Source organism: Pieris napi, chromosome 2, assembly GCF_905475465.1.
Source record: "Pieris napi chromosome 2, ilPieNapi1.2, whole genome shotgun sequence".
NCBI lineage: Eukaryota > Metazoa > Arthropoda > Insecta > Lepidoptera > Pieridae > Pieris > Pieris napi.
In genome coordinates this window covers 1029189-1052134 of record NC_062235.1, presented here as the reverse complement: position 1 = coordinate 1052134, position 22946 = coordinate 1029189, and the positions used below count along the sequence as shown (strand labels likewise).

At 32.6% G+C, this 22946-nt stretch overlaps 3 protein-coding genes across 3 annotated transcripts; 2 read left to right on the top strand and 1 right to left on the bottom strand.

Annotated features, from left to right (window-relative positions):
• Positions 1-223: 223 nt before the first annotated feature.
• On the bottom strand, positions 224-17602 carry LOC125060658 (ejaculatory bulb-specific protein 3-like). The gene is made up of 3 exons (XM_047665651.1): positions 17541-17602; positions 1113-1311; positions 224-436 (listed from the first exon to the last, which is right to left on the bottom strand). Exons 2-3 carry the CDS (start codon positions 1294-1296, stop codon positions 252-254), a joined length of 369 nt encoding a protein of 122 aa, XP_047521607.1. The 5' UTR covers positions 1297-1311; positions 17541-17602; the 3' UTR covers positions 224-251.
• On the top strand, positions 5553-6813 carry LOC125060532 (ejaculatory bulb-specific protein 3-like). The gene is made up of 3 exons (XM_047665500.1): positions 5553-5858; positions 6240-6430; positions 6594-6813. The coding sequence occupies exons 2-3, from the start codon at positions 6244-6246 to the stop codon at positions 6776-6778; spliced, it is 372 nt and encodes a 123-aa protein (XP_047521456.1). The 5' UTR covers positions 5553-5858; positions 6240-6243; the 3' UTR covers positions 6779-6813.
• Positions 17603-20407: 2805 nt separating the features above from the next.
• On the top strand, positions 20408-22282 carry LOC125060584 (allergen Tha p 1-like). The gene is made up of 3 exons (XM_047665526.1): positions 20408-20516; positions 20938-21139; positions 22069-22282. The coding sequence occupies exons 2-3, from the start codon at positions 20953-20955 to the stop codon at positions 22251-22253; spliced, it is 372 nt and encodes a 123-aa protein (XP_047521482.1). The 5' UTR covers positions 20408-20516; positions 20938-20952; the 3' UTR covers positions 22254-22282.
• Positions 22283-22946: the final 664 nt, after the last annotated feature.

The following is a 22946-nucleotide window of genomic DNA, read 5'->3' as shown; positions in this document are numbered from 1 at the left end:
AGACTCATTAGAGTACTCATTTGTTGTAAGATCACCGTTGTGTTAAATAATAATTAATCATATAATATAAACACTCCTATCTTTGAGATATCAATTTAAAAAAAAATCATGTAAAAAGCCTTCTTATCGAGAAATGTATGTAACATACTACGCTACCACCTAACTAGTGCAGACTCGCCCTAAACGGCTTTTTAGGCCGTTTTCTTAAATAAAAAGAAAAATGCACATCAATAATAATTTATTGTCACTAATCAATAATTCTTAACAGCCTTCCTGAAGTTATCTTCGTAGATTCCATGAGGGTCGTATTTCTTCATGAAGTTTATATATTCATCTGGTAGATTCCAGTAGAGACCGCGGACATAGGTGTTTGCCAAATGCTTCTGGGCGTCGTTACAACGGTCGCAAGCGCGAGCGATGGAGTCAGGGACGATCACTAAAATTAATTGCAAATTAAAAGTAATGCATTCGTTCATGAATATTTGGAGATATTTTTTTTTGTAACAGGGGCCAACGTGCAGGAGGCTCATCTGATGTTAAATGATACTGCCGTCCATAGACACTTACATTGCCAGAGGGCTCGCAAGTGCGTTTAATGTTTGGTTTCCGCATGACATGGGATTCATTGCCTTGCAAACCACGTAAGTTAAATTTCGTTTCTTTGGATCTCGTCATTGTTCTTTGCTAGAATGCAAACAACAAAATCGCCAAATAACTCGGTAATGTTGGTTTATACTGGGTTTAGATTAGTTGATTCCTAGGATATTACTTGTATCTGAGTGACCTAGAAGGTCTACATTCATCCAGTTGTTGATTGTTTCGAGTATATCTATTCGATTCGAGGAAATTCTTATTGCGATCAATTGTGCCGTGATTCGTGGTTCCTAATGTGGAAATTATCAAATTTTTTTATTTCATATTTATGAATGTTTAATTATATACTATGCTGGTTAAGAAAATTGTAAATACTAAGAATATAAATATTTTTATCTTAATTATAAAAACATCACACATAACACAATTCACGCTTCAAAACGATTCATTGGCGATTTTAATTTCGACTTATGCCATCGAATAAAGCCAACGGACCCATAGAAAACAGCTTCACTTACATTTGTAACTCTGAGCTACAGGATCACATGGGCCTCTATCCATGAAGCAGTCAGTCATGGCTTGTAGCTTCTCTGGATCGTTTACCACCGCCTGCATATCCAGATTATCATTAGCAGTCGTATAGACATCAACCTCATTGGCTAATGCAGTGCCCACAACCGCTAACAGCAAAATGATTTTCATCTTGAATTCTTAAACCTATTAAAAAAAAAACAGAGTTTGAAGATATATTTATCATCTATTAACCCATTTTATCATCAAACCTGTTTCCATGGCCTATAAATGGAAGTATTAAATTTAATGAATCGAAATATTAAAATTATAGCTGAAACTAAAACAGGAATATAAACTATGTTCTCTTTAGTCAAGAATATGTGTTAATTATATAAACGATTAATTAATAGCTCTTATCTTTACTTAATGATATATTAAATAACGACTTGTTGTTGTGACAAGAAACAATAAAATAGCAATTATCATTGGTAGAATGTTCAAGTATTACGTAAGCAAAGCTCTCAAAATTAATAGTACGTAAACGTATTAATTTTTTGTAGGAATCCTCGAAAATGCATTTCATATACAATGTGTGGGTAATATGTAAGTGTTGTTGACGTAATTACCAAATAAGTAAATCAAAGACTCCCCCATACAGAGCTTACGTAATCTTGAGATAAAACGAAGTTGGTCAGGTATTCAGTTCATAATTGTTGTTAATTTTAGTTTTTAACTCCTATCAATATCAAATTAGTGTCTACGACATTTTTTGGTCTGAGTCAGGGTATTTGTTTTATGAAATTTGTCAATCTAATAGGCCTATAGCCTTCGACTTTTCGAGTCTAAGCCGGTTTCCTCACGATGTTTTCTATCTGCGTTCGAGCGAATGTTAAATGCGCACATAGAAAGAAAGTCTATTAGTGTACAGCGTTGTGGAAAAGTGATTGTTTATAAATGTTACGATATATTTTACAAGATTGACATATGACGATTCGCTTTCCTCAATGCCAAAAAACTCAATATGCCGCTGTCTTTTTTTTCCTTTCTTTAATGTTATGAAATGGCCTTTTTTAGTGATCGGATGTGTTAAGGCGTTGCCACGGAGCACTATGCCGAGCGAGTACAGGTACCAGAATATGCACGTTGAGACAGAAGCCAACTTAGGGGCACAAGTAAACAGCACAATTGGGGGGATGCCATCAGGCCCGCTCGACTTATGAATGTCCGAGGAAGATAGTGCTTTGCGGACAGAACGTTGCCAGAGTAGTTCCGGCAAAGAAGAATCACGCCTATTTTAATATTTAAGCTTGAAGGTATAAATAAAAAATTAACATACATATTTTTTTAAATATAGTTTAATTCATGTTTTAACTTTGTTAAAATTTTTAAATATGTATTTATTTTTAATTATTATTATTAGTTCTGTGTAAGAAAATTGTGACGACTTATGATGATAGTGAAGATAGTGCTTTGCGGACAGCACGTTGCCAGAGTAGTTCCGGCAAAGAAGAATCACGCCTATTTTAATATCTAAGCTTGAAGGTATAAATAAAAAATAAACATACATATTTTTTAAATACAGTTTAATTCATGTTTTAACTTTTTAAATTTGTTAAAATTTTTATATATGTATTTATTTTTAATTATTATTATTAGTACTGTGTAAGAAAATTGTGAATACTGTATATTTTTGTGTAGGAAAAAAATACTTAAAAACTAAAATATTTTTTGATTATAGTGATGTGTAACGGTAAGGAAAGAGCAATATAATTTAAAGTATTCTTACCAAGTCACGAGAAAGAAGTCGACAAGTGATACATTGACTCAGAAAACCCCCATTTTATACTCGATATCTCGGAAATCAATTTTATATATTTTTCACCATGAAATAGAATATATATTATAATTTCATGGTTTTATCAATGTTCAATACAGTTTCATAGAACTTTGTCCTTCCAGTGTTTTAGCGTTTAATTTGTATTTGTCAGAGGCAAACGAGCAGGAGAACAACTTAAGAGTAGAAACAACTGTCCATGGATATTCACAAAACCTGTTCCCAAGAGAAACAGAAGTATTTTTAAAGAGCAGTGATGGCCTAGTGGCTTCAGCGTGCGACTCTCATCCCTGAGGAGCACTTATAATAATAATAATAATAATTTATTAATTGCAAAAATATGTTACAAAAATGTGTAAGGTGGTACAATCGTAAGTTCGCATATTCTGCCACACACAATGGCGCGCAAATTTGTCTTTAAAGGAATCTTACATTATTAGTCATATGATTTGGTCAATTCTTATATTATTTGTATCGAAAATATCATACTTTATTAAATTTATATCAACTACAGTGTCTCGCGCAAATAATAATCAATTATTGAATAGTACATTTTTTCCAAAACACCAAGTCGTTTTTTAAAGACTCTAATCGGAAGATCTTTTAATTCTTTTGGTAAATTATTGTAAACCTTAATTGCCATACAAACTTTATTTCTATGTGCGAATTTAACATTCGCTCGAACGGTGAAGGAAATAAAATTGTAGAAAAAATAAAGTATTCCGAGTTATTTTCTTGTTACAGAAATTAAATTGTATTATTTCTGGCCAGTCTTCTAAATTTTTTGGGTAGGTATTTATTTATTGACGTGATAACGTCTTATACAGGGTGGCCAAAAAGTCGTGAATCAAACGCATATAGGGGATAGATGAGGTCATCAGCTGCAAAAAATTGTTTTACGGATGGTCTCTAAGCTCAACCCCTGCAGAGTTATAATTTATTTTGCGTTTTTATAAGAAAATTGACTTTTTTTACTAATTCTTAATAAAATTCGAAAACATCCTGTATCTTTTTCATAATATCCACTAGATTTGTACTGATGAGTTCTTGCGTTAGACATACTATTTATAGTTGTTTATTGAGTGTATTGAAGTTAATATTAAGTTAAATATATAATATTAAGTTAAGTATAAATTTTTTTCAAATCATAACTTTTTGACCACTCTGTATAGATGAACGCACGAAAAAACATGACAGTGTCACGTTCCGCCTGACGAGTATCTTAGTTTTCCAAAAAAAATAACAATTAACTCGTATTGTATAAAATAATAAATTTATAAAATAAATAGTATGCAATTTTCCACCAATGTTTTCTTATAACGTTATCACGTAAAATTATCGTTTGCAAACCGATTATTTACAGCCTACATATTGTTTAAATTATTATGTACAATAAAGTTATTTTTACAAAATTAACAGAAAGCATTTTGCTATCCATTAATCTTCTCGAGAAGGAAGAGGCGAGAAAACTACTTTAATTAAAGCTGAATACGAAGTTCTAGTGAGTCATACTCATACCATAAAATCCAGATCAAGAATTTTGTATATGTATGGTATGGTACATATCTTAATATGTATAAATTTTGCGTCACGTTGTTTGTCCGCTATGGACTCCTAAACTACTTAACCGATTTCAATCAAATTTGCACATCGTGTTGTCAGTTTGATCTGACTTAAGAATAGAATAGCTAACATATATATATATCGATTAAATAAAATCCTTGTGTCACAATGTTCGTTCCCATACTCCTCCGAAACGGCTTGACCGATTCTTATGAAATTGTTTATGCTTATTCAGTAAGTCTGAGAATTGGCTTCTATGTATATTTCAAACCCTTAAGTGAGGGGTCCACCTCAAAAAATTTTGTTTAATTTTTTAGACAATTTTTTTGTTTATATTTTGTTATGATACAACATTATTTGTTAATTAAAATCTTATGACTTGAACTCTGAGGTTTATATAGAGAAAAATTAACCGAAAAACCTAAAAAGTTTTCATTTCAGAAAACCGAACAGTCTCTGGGGTAGATAGCAAAATGTTTCATGGTGGTATGTAGGTACTAAAAAGGTAGGATAAGTAAAATCACACACATTAAGAAGAAACGAAGTTCGCGGGGGCAGCTTGTTATATATAACTGAGAACGTCGTATCGTAACTTAAAGAAATCAAGTAAAATGAATCAACTTTTTTAATATCATTGAAATTTAAAAAAAATATATCAACAATATTTCAACTAAATCCCTGGTGAGTAAACTGGATCAATCTCAAGGATTAGGATCATTTAAATAATCGTCAAATTTATAAAAAGCTTTATTAATTATTTTCGTTTAACGAGAGTTTTAAATTTATTCATGTTGTAAAATAGAATATAATTTCCATATAAGTGGTTTTGTATATTCTTAAGCCTGGTTGGTCTTACGCTTAGATTTCTTTTGTTTCGAGTATTATACAGATGAAATTCTCCATTTTTTTTAAAACCATTACCCACATCAAGGCTTCAAGAATATATTGACCAGAGAATGTCATAATATTTAATTCCTTAAACTTATTCCGACTCCCTTAAGGAAACACAACAAACCTCCCGAACAGCCCGGAATAGATGCGGCATTAGGTTAAACAAATTATTATATTATAGATAGTTCATAAAATAATACGAAATTCAGTTACAAACATTTGTGCATTTTATCCATTATAATGATTTTTTAATTTATAATAAATTATATAGTCTATTTAGGCACATTACAGATTGCCTACTAATGATAGTTACAATTTCATCATTTAGTACAATTTTTCCTATGCAATAAGAGAAATTAATTAGTAAATTTAATTAATTTAACCATTATTACTAATAGTATTAGTTAGTATATAAACTATATTGCATTCTATCTTGTCACAGTTCAATTTGGATCTCAATTTGGTAAGGTTTTACATTTTATTTTAGTGAATTTGAATATTATAAATATTTCGATGTTTTTGTAACACTTTATTAGTATTATCACTTATAATACCACAAGGGGGATTATTTTTCCGACCCAAATGTCGGTCAATAGAATTGCACCATGAGACGAAATGTACAGTTAACAAATAAGAATTTCATAATGAATAAAACAACTACTTAATACTTTTCTTGAAGCAACGACCAGAGAAAATTTTCACAAAAAATTATCAGTATAATACCATGTAGGTTGTACCACGTGACGTCGAATGGTGCAATTCTATTGGCCGATATTTGGGTCGGAAAAATAATCTATTATAATCTGCAATTAAAAGGAACTCAACTGATCAACTTATTTTACAGAAACATGAAACTCTTCATCATCCTTTCCGCCCTTGTGGCGATGACCATAGCAGAGGATATCGTGTACTTTACCACGGACAATGATTATTTGGACATCGATACAGCGATGAAGGATCCAACACTGGTCAAAGGATTTATCGATTGCTTCGTTGACCGTGCTCCATGTGACCCTCTGAGTCAGTCATACAAAAGTAAGTCATGATGTCATAATGAGACATTCAAATGGAGGAAAATATGTTTGAAATTAGTAGTACACATATATATTTCTTTCTCATATAATCAAGATTTGATGAAGCACGAATTTCTTTTTTGGTAATTGTATATTGAATTTATAATTTTATGTGTCTTTTATAGAAAACATGCCGGAAGCGGTCCCCACAGCTTGCCACAGATGCAATGACCCCCAGAAGCATTTGTGGAACCGTTTCCTGACGGCTCTGAAGGAGTCCTATCCTCAATACTACTGGGACTACGAGGAAAAGTACGATCCTAACCACATTTACTTGCCTCTTTTGGAAAAGGCTGTGGCTGAATACTAATTTTGTGTTTAATTAATAAAATATTCAGCATTTAACCACTTTTGTTTTATCTACCTTAACTTACCTTCTTTATATATTTATTAAATCATTATTCATGTGTACTATAAGATATAATACACTTATGAACTTTAAAATAATGATCCTAAACTAAAATTTTCTGCCAGTTCTCAAATAAAGAGAGAGGTAGAGAGGTTGACAACAAACAAGCAACTTGATAAAGCAGTGTTGCTATTACGTGACTTACAAGTCTGAGGTCGTGTGTTTGAAGCCTGCGTTCAATTAACTTGCTCATATGGTTACTTTTCATGATTTTAACCATCGCAAGACTCAAAAATTTGGAGTCAGAAATAGAAAACAGATAGTTTACCTATAATTGTAAAATGATCAATGGAATAGAGGCCAAGAGCTTGACTGAAGAAGAAGAAGAGGCGAACATCCATTTACCAGTTTCACAACTGTTCTCCAATTATTATTCTACAACTACTAACCTAATAAAAAATTAATTCCCACCTAGAGTTGTACGTTCGTTTGTTTATCCAAATCCCATTGGTTAAAATATATACCAAATTGTATGAAGAACCCTGTATTTATTGTATAACAGAAGTTGTATTAGCTCATTTAAATGAAAAAAGTTCTCTACAACTTTCGCTTCTACTACATTTTATAAGAAAGATTAGAATTTTCATCAAGAAAAGAGCGTGCCAATTCTTAAAAGGCCGGCAACGCACTCACGAGCCCTCTAAGAGTGTCCATGGGGGGCGCGGTATCACTTAACATCAGGCCTCCTGCCCTATTACCCCTGTTCTATAAAAAAAATGAATTATAACAGTCATCTGTAAAGACATCAGTGAAACTCTTTTGAATTCTTTCTTCTTCTTTATTTTTTTTTTTAAATACCTAAATTTATTTATTTGAAATATAACAAAAAACAATAGTATTAAAAAATAATTACTAAAATATATTATTAAAAGCAGTCTCTTTAGGCATGGTTCCAAAGATACTGGCAGCGTTCCCCCTTTGAATAGCTAGACTAATTCTTTGTCCAAGGTAGCTGCCAGCTCTTCGGTCTCCTGTGATGTCGACTAACCTTTGTTCTATCTCCTTAAAAAAATATTATTATATTTTCCATCAGTAGGTTATGTAACGAATTAAATTAAGAACATTAGAGTACTCTAATGTATGTGTACAATAGTATGTACACACTGTTCAGCGTGAACAAGCTCCCATTCCCCGCCTACTCACGCAGCTTAATAATAGTTTTCTTGACTCTTCGCCGGGGAGCATCTATTTGTGAAGCGTATGGGCCAGTATGGGGGTAATTTACATTTTATTTAAAATTATTTCTAAAAGATTAATCGATAGCAAAAGGTTTTCTGTTAATTTCATAAAAATTATTTAATTGTATATTATTTAAAACTAGCGCACCCGACAGACTTCGTCCTGTCATAAAGATTTGTAATGTGGCAGTTTTTTTTCCTACGTATTTTATAGTCGTGACTAAAAATTGTCCTGAACAGAACCGTCTCCCTGATGATCGGGCGTTGTGAATAAAAAATAATCATTTTGCAACTCAACACTCATATTCTTGCTTAAATGAAGTACTTTGACATGTTTCCACATTATGATCTTTGGAGGAACACACCTACATTGCTTAGACAACAGTGAGTGCTTGTAATTTAATATGAACTTTATACAACGGCAATAAAGCTCAAATTGACTGCGTTTTAGTTAGAAAATAATTGTATGGGAAAAAGAAAAGGGCTGTTTTTATGATTTTTCCGGCAATTATTCGATTTTTTCTCGCTGTAAAAACCATTCTTGAACTTCAACGAACATTGTAAAAAAAGAATTGGCCAAATTGGTCCAGGCATTGATGAGTTATGCGCTTACCAACACATTTTGTGATTCATTTTTATATTAAAGATATGGCCAATGGCCATACATAAGCTGTAAATATTTTTTTTTGTAAAAAGTCGGTTTACGGACGATAATTTTACGAGATAACGTCATAAGAAAACAATGATGAAAAATTGCATACTTTTATGAATTGAATTCTTTTTTTTTTCTTTTTAAAGACAATTCACACAAATTGACCTAGTCCCATGCTAAGCTGGTGAAGCTTGTGTTATGGGTACTAGGCAACGGATATAAATACATATTATAGATAGATAGACATATAAATACATATTTTAAACACCCAAGACCTAAGCACAACATCAAATGCTCATCACATCGATGTTCGTCTCAGCCGGGGATCGAACCCGGGACCCATGGATTCGTAGTCAGGGGTACTAACCACTAGACCAATGAGTCGAATATCAGTAAATTAGCATTATTTTGTATTATACAATTATTGTAAATTGAAAATTACAATTTTTCGATAAATTAACATATGCTCTTTAGGCGGAACGAGACAATGAGTCATGTTTAATGAATGTTTTCAATAAATAAACACCTACTCATAAAACGTAGGATACAGAAAGTCCAGAAATAATACAGTTTTATTCTAAACATAAAATGACTCTGAAAATTTTATTTTTCATTTTTCATGTCGTTCTCATCCGAGCATTAGCAAGCCTTTCTCCACGTACCATCTGTGTGCACAATGTATAGGTATACCTATTTATAATTATTATCAGTGGCGTTATGACCTTTTTAGGTCTGGGCCTCAGATTTCTGTATCTGTTTCATGATCATATGTCAATCTAATATGCAAGTAGGTGATCAGCCTTCTAAGTCGGACACGCCGTCGACTCTTTGGGTCTAAAGCAAGCCGGTTTCCTCACGATGTTTTCCTTCACCATTCGAGCGAATGTTAAATACGCACAAAGAAAGAAAGTCCATTGGTGCACAGCCGGGGATCGAACCTATGACCTCAGGGATGAGAATCGCAAGCTGTAGCCACTAGGCCATCACTGCTCTTTAAAAATACCTCTTTTTCTCTTGGGAACAGGTTTTATGAATTTCCATGGACAGTTGTTTCTACTCTTAGTTGTCCTCCAGTCCGTTTGCCTCTGACATATTATTAACTAAAACACTGGTTAGACAAGGTTTGGCTGGTTAGTGTTTCAAGACAAAAGGTTTTATTAATTTTTACTATATTTTTTAAAATAAATTAAACGTTTCTTTTTTTTATTCCAAGAAGTATTTATTTCCAATACAGAAATAAACAGTATTCCAATTTTCTGAACCTACACAGTAATAATAATAATTAAAAATTTAAAGAAATTTAAAAAGTTAAAATATTTAAATTTAACTATATATATTTTGAAACACATGTAACACAGTCAAATAAAAAACTATCATTGTATATTTGTTATTTATAACCATTTGTAATTAAAATATATTCATTTCCAACTCACAAATGTACAGTATTTATTATATTCTTAACCTATATAGTAATAATAATATCTAAAATCTATATTTATTTTAGCAAAATAGGCAAGACATGGTGTTTTTTGGCATTGAGGAAAGCGAATCATATGCCAATCTTGGACAATACATCGTGACATTTATAAACAATCACATGTCCAATTTTCCAATTTTCGCAATTAATGCAATTACACAAACCAGGAATATCACATTCAGTCGGCTATCAAAATTTTCCGATATCTTCATATCAATGTTTTGGTTTAGGCGCCAAAAAACACAAATGAAGAAAAATCTATTTATTAAGAAACAGCGTCAAATGCAAAAAGTCCTTAGTATCCTTCAACAGCCTTCTCCAAAGCATCCAAATAAATTTTATTCGGGTCGTATTTCTTCTGGAAGTCCTCATAGTGCTCCGGGTAGTATTGCTTAAGACCTGATAAGAACCGAGACCACAAGTGTTTCTGTGCGTTGTTGCATCTGTGGCATGCCGTCAGTATAGCTTCTGGCATGTCTTCTGTAAAATACACATTTCTCGTTATTTCAATAATATAGACGACAGATCACCTTGATGACTGCCATTTTCTTTTGCGAACTAGCGAACTGTGGAACCGACTTCCAGTTACGCTCCCAAGTATTCAAAGTTAAGTTGTCGCAAAGGCCGGCAACGTATCCACTAAAAATGTGTCTCCAAGGGCTGCAATAACTGCCCTTTTTGGGCGTCCCTTCCTCCCTTTTATTATACAAAAAAAATAGATAAAGAAGTATTTGACCTAGCTTTTAAAGACTGATTACATGGATTACCAAATGAACTGAAATTCGCTCCAATAATAGTCTGAGTCCAATTATACCGTCATGAAACGATGAAATTGAACTAACTTTAGAAAATCAATTCAACTTCTCAAATTTCATAGTTAATCCAATTAAAATAATGCGTAAATACGAATTGTGCCAGGATGGATTGTTTACGTTGAAACGTTATAAAAATCAATAATTTCTGGTCTAATTAACACTATTCATAAACATATGAAAGAGACTCACTCTTATATGACAGACCAAGAGAATCACATGGAGCCCTATCCACGAAACAGTTAATAAACGTGTTCGTCTGGTCCGGGTGCCTCATCACCTCGTCCACATCGATGTTATCATTTTCCGTGGTGTAGTATACGATATCCTCGGCGAGGGTACACGCTATTAGCGCGGTGATAATGATGAGAACCTTCATTTTGATCTGAAAAAAGGAATACATTTTGAATTGGTTTTTCTTACCTTTGTGTGAGCAGTGTTGGCCTAATGGCGTCAGCGTGCGACTCTCATCCCTGAGGCCGTAGGTTCGATCCCCGGCTGTGCACCAATGGACTTTCTATGTACGCATTTAACATTTGCTCGATCGGTGAAGGAAAACATCGTGAGTAAACCGACATGTCTTAGACCCAAAAAGTTTTCGGCGTACGTCAGGCACACAAGGCTGATCACCAACTTGCCTATTAGATTACCACATGATCATGAAACATATACAGAAATCTGAGGCCCAGACCTAAAAAGGTTGTAACGCCAGTTTTTTATTTTTTTATTTTTCTTACGTAATATATATATATAATATAATTCATAGAGTACAGTAAAGAGCTTTACGTTTACGCTAATTTATATTTATATTATTAGGATTCTACTTTAAAGTTTAAATAAGAATAGTCTGATAGAAATTATTTTAAGAGATTATTATACTGATAGGATACTATTATTTCTGTATTACAATACATTGTGAAATAGTATGAATAATTTTACCTACACTGGTTGAGGCTAGAGGCTTGACTATTGATGAGAGTATATTATGTCCCTTTATGGGTCAGATTCAGGGTTTTGTGAAATCCTGTGAATCTTATCCTTGTATGGAACTCCGCGTGTGTATTACTACCGTGGAGGTCGCTGGTATCCACCATCAAAATATGAGATCGAATGAAACAATCGACTGTTTTAATTAAAAAATCTCAACTCAGTAAGTCTCGTCTCTCAATTTCACCATAAATGTTGTTGTCTGGAAGAGATGCCCTCCTTTTCATTTAATTTTGTCAATTTTATTTATATTGCAACGAAGTATTAATAAATAAAATAATTAATAAATTGTCACGCTTAAAAATAATTATGATAACATGGGATTTTTAAAAGTTTAGTACCACTTTGAGATTTTTCATCAGAATGTTCTTATTTTTAAACACGCTAACTTTTATAACAAAATTATTGAAAAAGAGGTGAGGGCGCTACATAGATCAATATTTGTCACTTACCGATGTGCACGAACTGAATCAATATAAAAACGCTTCTAATTTATATACAAGAATTGGGTAGGTACTAAAACATGATTTGAATAAATGTGTCCATCTACAAATTTAATTATTAATTGAAAAAATTATAATTTAAGTGGATAACATGATTTCAAATTGACCTTTCTGAATGCGATTTAAGAAGATTACAAATTTTACCTTATAGAAGGTATTTTATTATACATTTGTTTGTATACTTCGGACATTAATTTGCATTTAGACAACATACTACAAAACAACAACTAACAAAACACACATAAAACAACAATAATCAAAAAACAACATAAAAAAGAATGAAAGATATCATTTTTTTCTTTCAAGAACTAGGTACGTTTAAAGTGTGTAATGCGTGTGTGCTGTGGTTGTAATTGGCCCTGGCTCAGCATTATGCTGAGGACTGTTCCACAGCGCTGGTCATGCGCTGCCAGAGACCACAGCAGCTAGTTTTCGCCTTAGTCGCAAAAAAAGAAAAAGAATCTTAATAAAAAATTGCAGTGAAAGTAATAAATAGTCTTTGTTAAACGATATTCTCAAAGCAAAAGACAACTTTTTTTAATTTGGTTGAATTGTATTACGATAAGTTTGAATTAAACCGTTTTATATATTGAGAATAAAATAGAAAATATTGAATACCAAATAAATATTGTAAGGGGTTCTATACCGCGGTGGTCCATATAAATATAAATATTTTTTTTTACTACTTGCTGTTAATGTGTGTTTATTTTAGTCCATAAACGGCAAATTAACATTAAGTAATAAAAAAAAAAAATATTCTCCATAATCACGTTTAGGTGTTTCAATGGAATTCGCCGATTTAGCTTAAATACTGTAATTTACGTAGTAGTGAAGTAGGTATATATAAAAGCATATATTTTCTATAATAATAATTGTGTTTCAATAGTTACCGTGGTAAGTGTTTTAGTTTATTATTTACTAATTTATATACAAAATATTTATTGGGGTATCTTACTATTTTGAGCAGTGTTGGCCTAGTGGCCTTCCCTGAGGTAGGTTCGAATCCCTGCTGTGCACTAATGGACTTTCTTTCAATGTGCGTATTTAACATTCGCTCGAACAGTAAAGGAAGACATCGTGAGGAAACCGGCTTGCCTTAGACCCAAAAAGTCGACGGCGTGTGCCAGGCACAGAAGGCTAATCACCTACTTTCCTATGTGATGGACATGATATTGATTGATCATGAAACAGATACTCGTGAACAGGTGCTACTTGTGGTGACTGGTCGTACTTGAATTCGTGTATGCGGTGATGTTAGTTATTTCGACTATGTATTTGCGTGTTGTTCCCACAACACGCGTGCTCCTATTTGCACTTACTCCTATGTGCACCATGCCTCCTGCTGATAGAGGACAAATCTTTGTTTTTAATTTATTTTATTATTATTTATTACTTAAGCTGTTGGTGTTATGGTTGCAGCTCCATACAAACGTTGTATAAAACTTGAAGAATAAAAAGAGTGGCGGAGAGTTTATTGCCAGTTCTTCTCTGTCGTTCTACGCCCTTGAGATGAGAACTGGCAGTAAATGTAAAATTCGAAGCATTCCATATATATATTTTTTATTTATTTGACATTCATAAGAGTACATTGTGTTACCTATATGAATAAATGATTTTGACTTTTGACTTAATTCTAGATAAAAGAGAACATAGTGATGATTCCTGTTTTAGTTTTAGTTATAATTTTAATATTTTGATTCATTAAATTTAATACTTCCATTAATAGCCCATGGAAGCAGGTTTTACGTTTAAGTTGGTTAATAGATGACAAATATATCTTCAAATTCTGTTTTTGTTGTAACGACGCCCAGAAGCATTTGGCAAACACCTACCTCCGCGGTCTCTCCTCGAAAATACCAGAGGATTACGATGACTTCTTGAAGAAATACGACCCTCAAGGAATCTACTTGGACAACTTCATGGAGGCTGTTAAGGATTATTAATTAATGACAATAAATTATTATTTCGCATTCATGTGTTTTTTCTTTTTAATTAAGAAAACGGTTTATATAAGCCGTTCAACGCGGTTTCATCTGCGTTAGGTCGTAGCGTAGTATGTTATATAGATTTCTCGATAAGAAGACTATTTAACTGAATTTTTCTTTTTTAATATGAACCAGTAGCTACAGAATAGAATGTTCAATAGTATTTGTATATAATTACCTATATAATTTTAGAAAGAACTTTTGGCATAATCGAAAGGACCAAGAAGCATGGTGGATATTATAAGATACATATTTAATTATTAGTTTAATACACACAATTTTAAAATATTTTTATTGTAATAACTAATTCAATCGCTTTACCTTTTCAACTTTCAAAAGAGCTGGGATGATGTTTTTGTTATTCTGAATTTCAAAACTTATTAAGTCACAATTAGTAATGTAATGTATATAATATAATAGACTAGATAATATAAGAATTGACTTTGAATAATAATGTAAAATTCTTTAAGACAAAATTGCGCGCCATCGTGTGTGGCAGAATATGCGAACGATTTACGATTGTATCACCTTAACATTTTGTACCATATTCTTGCAATAAATAAATTATTATTATTAGGCTGCGCTGCGCAAGGGTGGTATCAGTGGTGTTTAGACACAACTTTGATTTTGTCCCTTTGGAGTAGACTCTACAAAATCAAACTACTAACTAAAATCAATCAACTCAGTAGAGACTTCAAGTGCACAGGCGTAATTTAAAGATTTAAGTTGGCGCCTGATAGTACCGGCGAATATCATTAAAGGTTCATTAGCACAGGAACCAAACTTAAAAACATTGGTTTTAGTTTTCCATTTCTCAGTTTTTAATCATTTTTTTATAAGTATGTTTAAAGCTTACGAATATCGTAAACTCTGTACATTTGTGTGTTGAAAATAAAACAATTAAAGGCTAAAATTTAATCGCTTTATTATACAACGTGTTTAATGTTTATATATGTTATATCATTTATTTCTATTTTAAGGATATTGGTGCCAATTTGCATATTAACGCAAGTACAAGGAAAATGTAAATAATTAAGAAACCCATTATTCCATACAAATTGAGGTAAAATGAGTCAATAAATTCACCGTTGAATATTAACTGATAAGCTAAAGCAGTTAATTAAAACGCAAATAATACTTGAAAACATTGTGTTTACTTGTATGAGAAAATGTACAAACGCCCGAACCAAAAAACCTATCTCAATCCATAATCCACCAGCTGAGATAGTAATCTTAATCCAAATGTTGTAACATGTGTGCCAATAACCAAGCTACGGATTGTAATAGCCATCTGTCGATACAAGTTATCCATGGGAGGTCGTATCGGTGTCTTTGGATAGACCTTTGTATGAAAATGACAGTTGACGAAAGCTCGATTTCAACAGTTAATTATCTTAACAGATTTTATGATTAATGTTTTATACATACACATGTATATTTTAATGTTATTTGTACGGTTATATTTACTTTATTTGGTTTACATTGGTTATCAAATATGAGTGAAAATTCAGTAAAATGGAACGACAAAGAGCATTTTAAACGTCGCCAAACATGGCTAGTCTTCGTAGGGTTTGGTTATTGAGATGCAGATAGGAGATCGATCGACTGTCACGGTCTGATAAACCACAATCTCAGATAGTTAATTATTATTAATTATTGGGTTCGGGCGTAAGTTTACTTGTGTTCAAATCATAGCAAATTTAGATAATCAGCATATGACTGTATACTTTTTAGATATTCAGAAGTATCGTGTGAATATATAAATTAATCTCAATGCGACGTAGCGACCTATCAAATTGTGTTTTAATTGTAAATGCTAAAAATGCAGTCTTGAATTTGCAGTATAAGCTACATAAGCGAAAATGTAACTTCATATTAAATAAACACATTCACATTTAATCATACTTTGAAATTGGATCAACTTTTTCTATTAAACTTAATAGTAGCCGCAAATGATTATGTGAACTTGACACAAAAAGAACTTACCTAGTTGATGGCAAGCCTAGCTTTGAACTAGAGAGTTACTTCCTTTTTATCGTTTAGTAATAATAGATTGTAAGACTAACGCTTTTCCTTTTATAAAACACTAGCTGATCCGGCAAACGCCGTTTTGCCACGTCATTATATCATTTATGGTTATTGTGCCTCACTCAACATAGATAGGTATAGTATGCCGCGGACTTTTTTGTAGATTTTTATAAGATCTACAATTACTTAGAACATTTTATGGTTCTATCTTTAATAGTTTAGGCAGGGTACGCAAAATAGGTAACTTTTTTGGTTCATTTTTTACACCTTGTGTCCGAAAAACCCTAATATCTTACGGAACCCTATTTTTGTTCAAAATTAAATATAGCCTATATTACTCGAAGATAATGTAGCTTTCGAATGGTGAAAGAATTTTTAAAATCGGTCCAGTAGTTTATGAGCCTATTCATTACAATCAAACAAACAAACAAAGTTTTCCTCTTTATAATATTAGTGTAGATGAAGTCTAGGTGTTATAGGTGAATTTAATTTGTTAAATAGGAATAGCTAATCAATTAAAAATTTGTATTATTTATTGGACAATGATTGGACGGATAAGAGCGATCGCCTTTTTTAGTGATCGGATGTGTTTAGGCGTTGCCACGGAGCACTATGCCGACTGCCGAGCGAGTACAGGTACCGGAAAAAGCGCGTTGAGACCGGAGCGAACTTAGGGGCACAGCACAATTGGGGGATGCCATCAGGCCCGCTCGACTTATGAATGTCCGAGGAAGATAGTGCTTTGCGGAGAGCACGTTGCCAGAGTAGTTCCGGCAAAGAAGAATCACGCCTATTTTAATATCTGAGCTTGTAGGTTATATATAACAAATAAACATACATTTTTAATTCACATGTTTTAACTTTTTAAATTTGTTTAAATGTTCATATATTTATTTTTAATAATTATTATTATTATTGTGTAAGAAAATTGTGAATACTGTATATTTTTGTGTTGTAAAAAAATATTTAAAAACTAAAATATTTTTATTATAGTGATGTGTAACGGTAGGGAAAGAGGAATATAATTTAAAGTATTCTTACCAAGTCACGAAGATAGAAGTCGACAAGTGATAAATTTACTCAGAATTCCATTTTATACTCGATATCTCGAAAATCAATTTTATGTATTTTTCACCATGAAATAGTATATTTATTATAATTTCATGGTTTTATCAATGTTCAATAAAGTGTTATAGAAACTTTGTCCTTCCAGTGTTTTAGCGTTTAATTTGTATTTGTCAGAGGCAAACGGGCAGGAGAACAACTAAGAGTAGAAACAACTGTCCATGGAAATTCACAAATCCTGTTCCCAAGAGAAGTATTTTTAAAGAGCAGTGATGGCCTAGTGGCTCCAGCGTGCGACTTTTAATACTGCACTGCTGTGCACTTATAATAATAATAATTTATTCCTTGCAAAAATATGTAACAAAAATGTGTAAGGTGGTACAATCGTAAGTTCGCATATTCTGCCACACACAATGGCTATAAAGGAATCTTACATTATTAGTCATATGATTTGGTCAATTCTTATATTATTTGTATCGTACATAATTTACGACAAATTTGAATTAAATATTGAGAATAAAATAGAAAATATTGAATACCTTGGAAGAGGCTTTAAACCGCGGTGGTCCATATAAATATAAATAACACTCCTGTGATGAAAAATGGCTGGAAAGGAAGACTTATGTTAAATTATCGAATGTGTGTATGAGATGGCAACCGGTCGATGGCAAGGATATAAAACTAATAATTGATAAAATGAACAAAAATAAATCACCGGGCAGTGATCTTATACGCATGTCTGACTTAAAAATAATTGTTGACAAGATTAGCCCTGTATTATCTAATCTGATAAATCTATCTGTAAAATATCACAAATTTCCACAAAAATTAAAGGAAGCAATCGTTCGTCCGGTCTATAAGAGAGGCGATCGTAAAGTTTTTTCGAACTATAGACCAATAGCTATACTATCAAGTATTGACAAAATTATGGAAAAATGTGTTGTCAATCAAATTGGAACTTTTTTACAAAAAAATAATATCTTAACGGAATGTCAACATGGCTTCCAGAAAAATAAAAGCACCAACACCTTATTATCAAATTTTACAGACGAAATTAATGCACATTTGGAAAATAAAAAAATTATTGTAGCTATTTTTTATGATTTTAAGAAGGCTTTTGATACCTTAAATACTGAGACCCTCTTAAATGGAATGGAGGAGTGCGGCCTGGGGCAGCCGTTGAACCCTTGGTTCAGCGACTGTCTCACGGCGCGCTCTTACCGTGTGAAAGTCGGCGACGCATTCAGTGAGGAGAAACAAGTAAACTGCGGCGTCCCCCAGGGTTCTGGGTGTGGGCCAGTGTGCTACCTGATGTATGTAAATAGCCTCTGTGAAGTATTACGTCACTGCTCGGCCCACATGTTTGCTGATGACCTTTGTACTCTCAGCGCTAGTACCGACCTCTCGGAGATGTGTCGCCGGGTTCAAGAGGATGTGGATGCGGTAGTTAAATGGTCACATGATAACGGCATCATATCAAACGCTGACAAAACAAAGATGATAATTATTCACTCCCCGTATTTAAGTTCTATTGATAATCCACCTCCTCTTTTTGCGCACGGCTTTGATTGCTTTCATAACAACAAAATTAACTGTACGTGTAAACCTATCGAAAAAGTTAATTGTGTAAATTATCTAGGAGTAAAAATAGATACGTCTTTTTCTTGGGATTCCCATATAGAATTTTTGTGTAGAAAACTAAGAATTTTATTAGAAAAGTTTTACCATTTACGTACTAAAGTCTCATTGCCCATACTAAAATGTTTATATTTTGCACTAGTGGATTCCATAATAGGTTACGCTCTTGACTGCTATGGGTTAACATTTAAAACATACATTGATAAAATAGAATCATTACAAATAAGATTTTTAAAATTACTAGTAAATAAAAAGACAAGGAATCAATGTAAAGGAGATTATTATAAACTATTCAAAATATGTAAAATTTTACCGGCTAGCCTGAAACATAGATTCCTTGTACTTGTAAATAACCATGGTAAGCAGGATCGTTTTACTAGTTTGGTGCATCATATAACTGACACAAGGTCAATGTCCAAAGGTAAATTTGAAATACCCATGGTGCAAAATTATTATGGAGATAGAACGTTGAAGAAGCGGATTCCATACTTGCTCAATAGTTTACCCGAGGACATAAGACGTGAGACTTCATTGGATAAATTTAGAGGTTTATTAAAAAACCATTTGTTAAATATGCTGTAACCTATAAGTAAATTAAGTGTATTAGTATTAGTTGTAGTAGCAGTGTTAGTAATTTAGTGATTTAGAAGTTATGTTTATTTAAGGCGAGTTACCTGCAGTCAAACTGCGTAAGCAGTTTTGCGGGGCATGGTTTGATTTAAGGTGTAACTTTTTTGTGAATAAATATATTTAAAAAAAAAAAAAAAAAAAATACCTTTTTTCATTACTTGCTGTTAATGTGTGTTTATTTTAGTCCATAAACGGCAAAATAACATTAAGTAATAAAAATAAAATAACGTTAATTAAAATCTAAATGATATAGGACCATTTAAATAAATATCTTAATGTTTACAGAATTTTTGTAAACATTTAATAACTAACAAAATGAGAATTAAATTATATAAAAAACCATTGCTTTAGGCTTGGGGTGACGCAAATAGAATGTAACATGCAGGTCCTAGAATCTATCCTTCTCTGAAAAAATATTATTCGGAATGACCTCACCTATAGTTGTATGATCTAAGTTAGAAATTAGTTTGAATAAATTTTACATGAAGATGTTTTTATTAAAATAAACATGACAATTGTTTCATTAGATTTGCAGTGTTAGCACTTAATATTCTCCATAATCACGTTTAGGTGTTTCAATGGAATTCGCCGATTTAGCTTAAATACTGTAATTAACGTAGTAGTGAAATATATATAAAAGCATGTATTTTCTAAAATAATAATTGTGTTTCAATAGTTACCGTGGTAAGTGTTTTAATTATTAACATACACAATATTATTCGGGTTCTTACTATTTTGAGCAGTGTTGGACTGGTGGTCTCTCATCTCTGAGGTAGGTTCGAATCCCTGATGTGCACTAATAGACTTTCATTCTATGTGCGTATTTAAAATTCGCTCGAACGGTGAAGCAACTTGTCTATGAGATTGTCAAATGATCATGTAACATATACCTAAAAAGCAACAATTAAAACATATTATAGATTTAAGACATAAGTCTAGATTCCTATTTGAGTTTAAGTTATAATTTAATTATTTCGATTCATTAAATTTAATACTTCCATTCGCATAGCCCATGGAAAGGTATTATGATGAAATGGGTAAGGAATATGGAAATAATGAAAGCTATGACATCGTCATATCTTCAAATACTGAATTTTTTTAATAGGTTAACCCATTCAAGATGAAAATCATTTTGCTATTGGCGGTTGTGGGCGCTGCTGCATCAGCCGATACGATTGATTTCTTTTCGACTGCTGATGATAATCTTGATATGGAGGCGGTGATAAACGATCCAGCGAAGCTAAAAGCCATGACTGACTGCTTCTTGGATAAAGGCCCTTGTGATCCTGTAGCTCAGAGTTACAAATGTAAGTAAATCTGTTTTCCGTCTTTATTTTTCGATGGCATAAGTCGAAATTAAAATCGTTAGTAAATTGTTTTGAAGCGTGAATTGTGTTCTGTGAAGTGTATAATTTAGATAAAAATATTCTTTATTCTTAGTATTTACAATTTTCTTAACCTTGTAATAATAATATTAATTAATTAATAAATAGAAAAATTTAAATTAAATATCCACATTAGGTACCACGAACCACGGCACGATTTATTGCAATAAGAATTTCGTCGAATCGATTCCCTAGCAAAGAACAACGACGAGATCCAAAGAAACGAAATTTAACTTACGTGGTTTGCAATGGAATGAATCCCTTGTCATGGAATCCACAAATTTAACGCACTTGCAAGGCCCCTGTAAGTGTCTATGGACGGCAGTATTACTTAACATTAGATGAGCCTCCTGCCCGATGGCCTCCTGTTACATCTGATATATAAAATTCTGATGTCACAATGTTCATGGGAACGAACATTCGAAACGGCTCGACCAATTCTTATGAGTTTTTTTTATGCATTTTGCAAGTTTGAGAATCGGCTACTATCTATTTTTCAACCCACTAAGTGATAAGGGGTGTCCATCCCAAAAACAATATTTTAATTTGTTTTTAAAAATTGTTTGGTTTTTATTTGTAAAAATACATTTTTTTCACCCCTCATTCACTAATTAAAAACTTATGACTTGAACTCTGAGGTTTATACAGAGAAAAATTCACAGAACAACCAAAAAATGTTTCATTCAGTAAAAACCGAACAGTTTCCGGGGTAGCAGCAAAATGTTCCATGTAGGTACTAAAAAAAGTAGGCAGGCTAAGTAAAATCACATTAAGGAGAAACGAAGTCCGCGGGGGCAGTGTATGTATAAAAAATGTCTCTAAATATATATATTTTATTAATTTGATTTTAGTGATAATTCCTCAAGCTTTCCCTCACGCTTGCGGCCGTTGTAACGACGCCCAGAAGCATTTGGCCCATACATACCTCCGCGGTCTCCTCTCGAAAATACCAGAGGATTACGATGGCTTCTTGAAGAAATACGACCCTCAAGGAATCTACTTGGACAACTTCATGGAGGCTGTTAAGGATTATTGATTAGTGACAATAAATTATTATTCCCTATTCGTGTGTTTTTTCTTTTTAATTAAGAAAACGGTTTATATAAGCCGTTCAACGCGGGTTCATCTGTGTTAGGTCGCAGCGTAGTATGTTATATAGATTTCTCGATAAGAAGACTATTTAACTTAATTTTTCTTTTTTAATATGAACCAGTAGCTACAGCCCTGCGATTCTGTAACTCACTTTTCGAACTCGCACAGCGGTTTTCGCAGCGGCGGTCGCGCTCGTATCAGCCAGTGTGTGGCAGAATATGCGAACGATTTACGATTGTATCACCTTAACATTTTGTACCACATTCTTGCAATAAATAAATTATTATTATTATTATTAGGCTGCGCTGCGCAAGGCTGGTATCAGTGGTGTTTACACACAACTTTGATTTTTTCCCTTTGGAGTAGACTCTACTAACTAAAATCAATCAACTCAGGAGAGACTTCAAGTGCACAGGCGAAAATTAAAGATTTAAGTTGGCACCTGATAGATAGTACCGGCGAATATCATTAAAGGTTCATTAGCACAGGAACCAAACTTAAAAAATTGGTTTTAGTTTTCCATTTCTCAGTTTTTAATCATTTTTTTTTATAAGTATGTAGCTTACGAATATCGTAAACTCTGTACATTTGTGTGTTGAAAATAAAACAATTAAAGGCTAAAATTTAATCGCTTTAT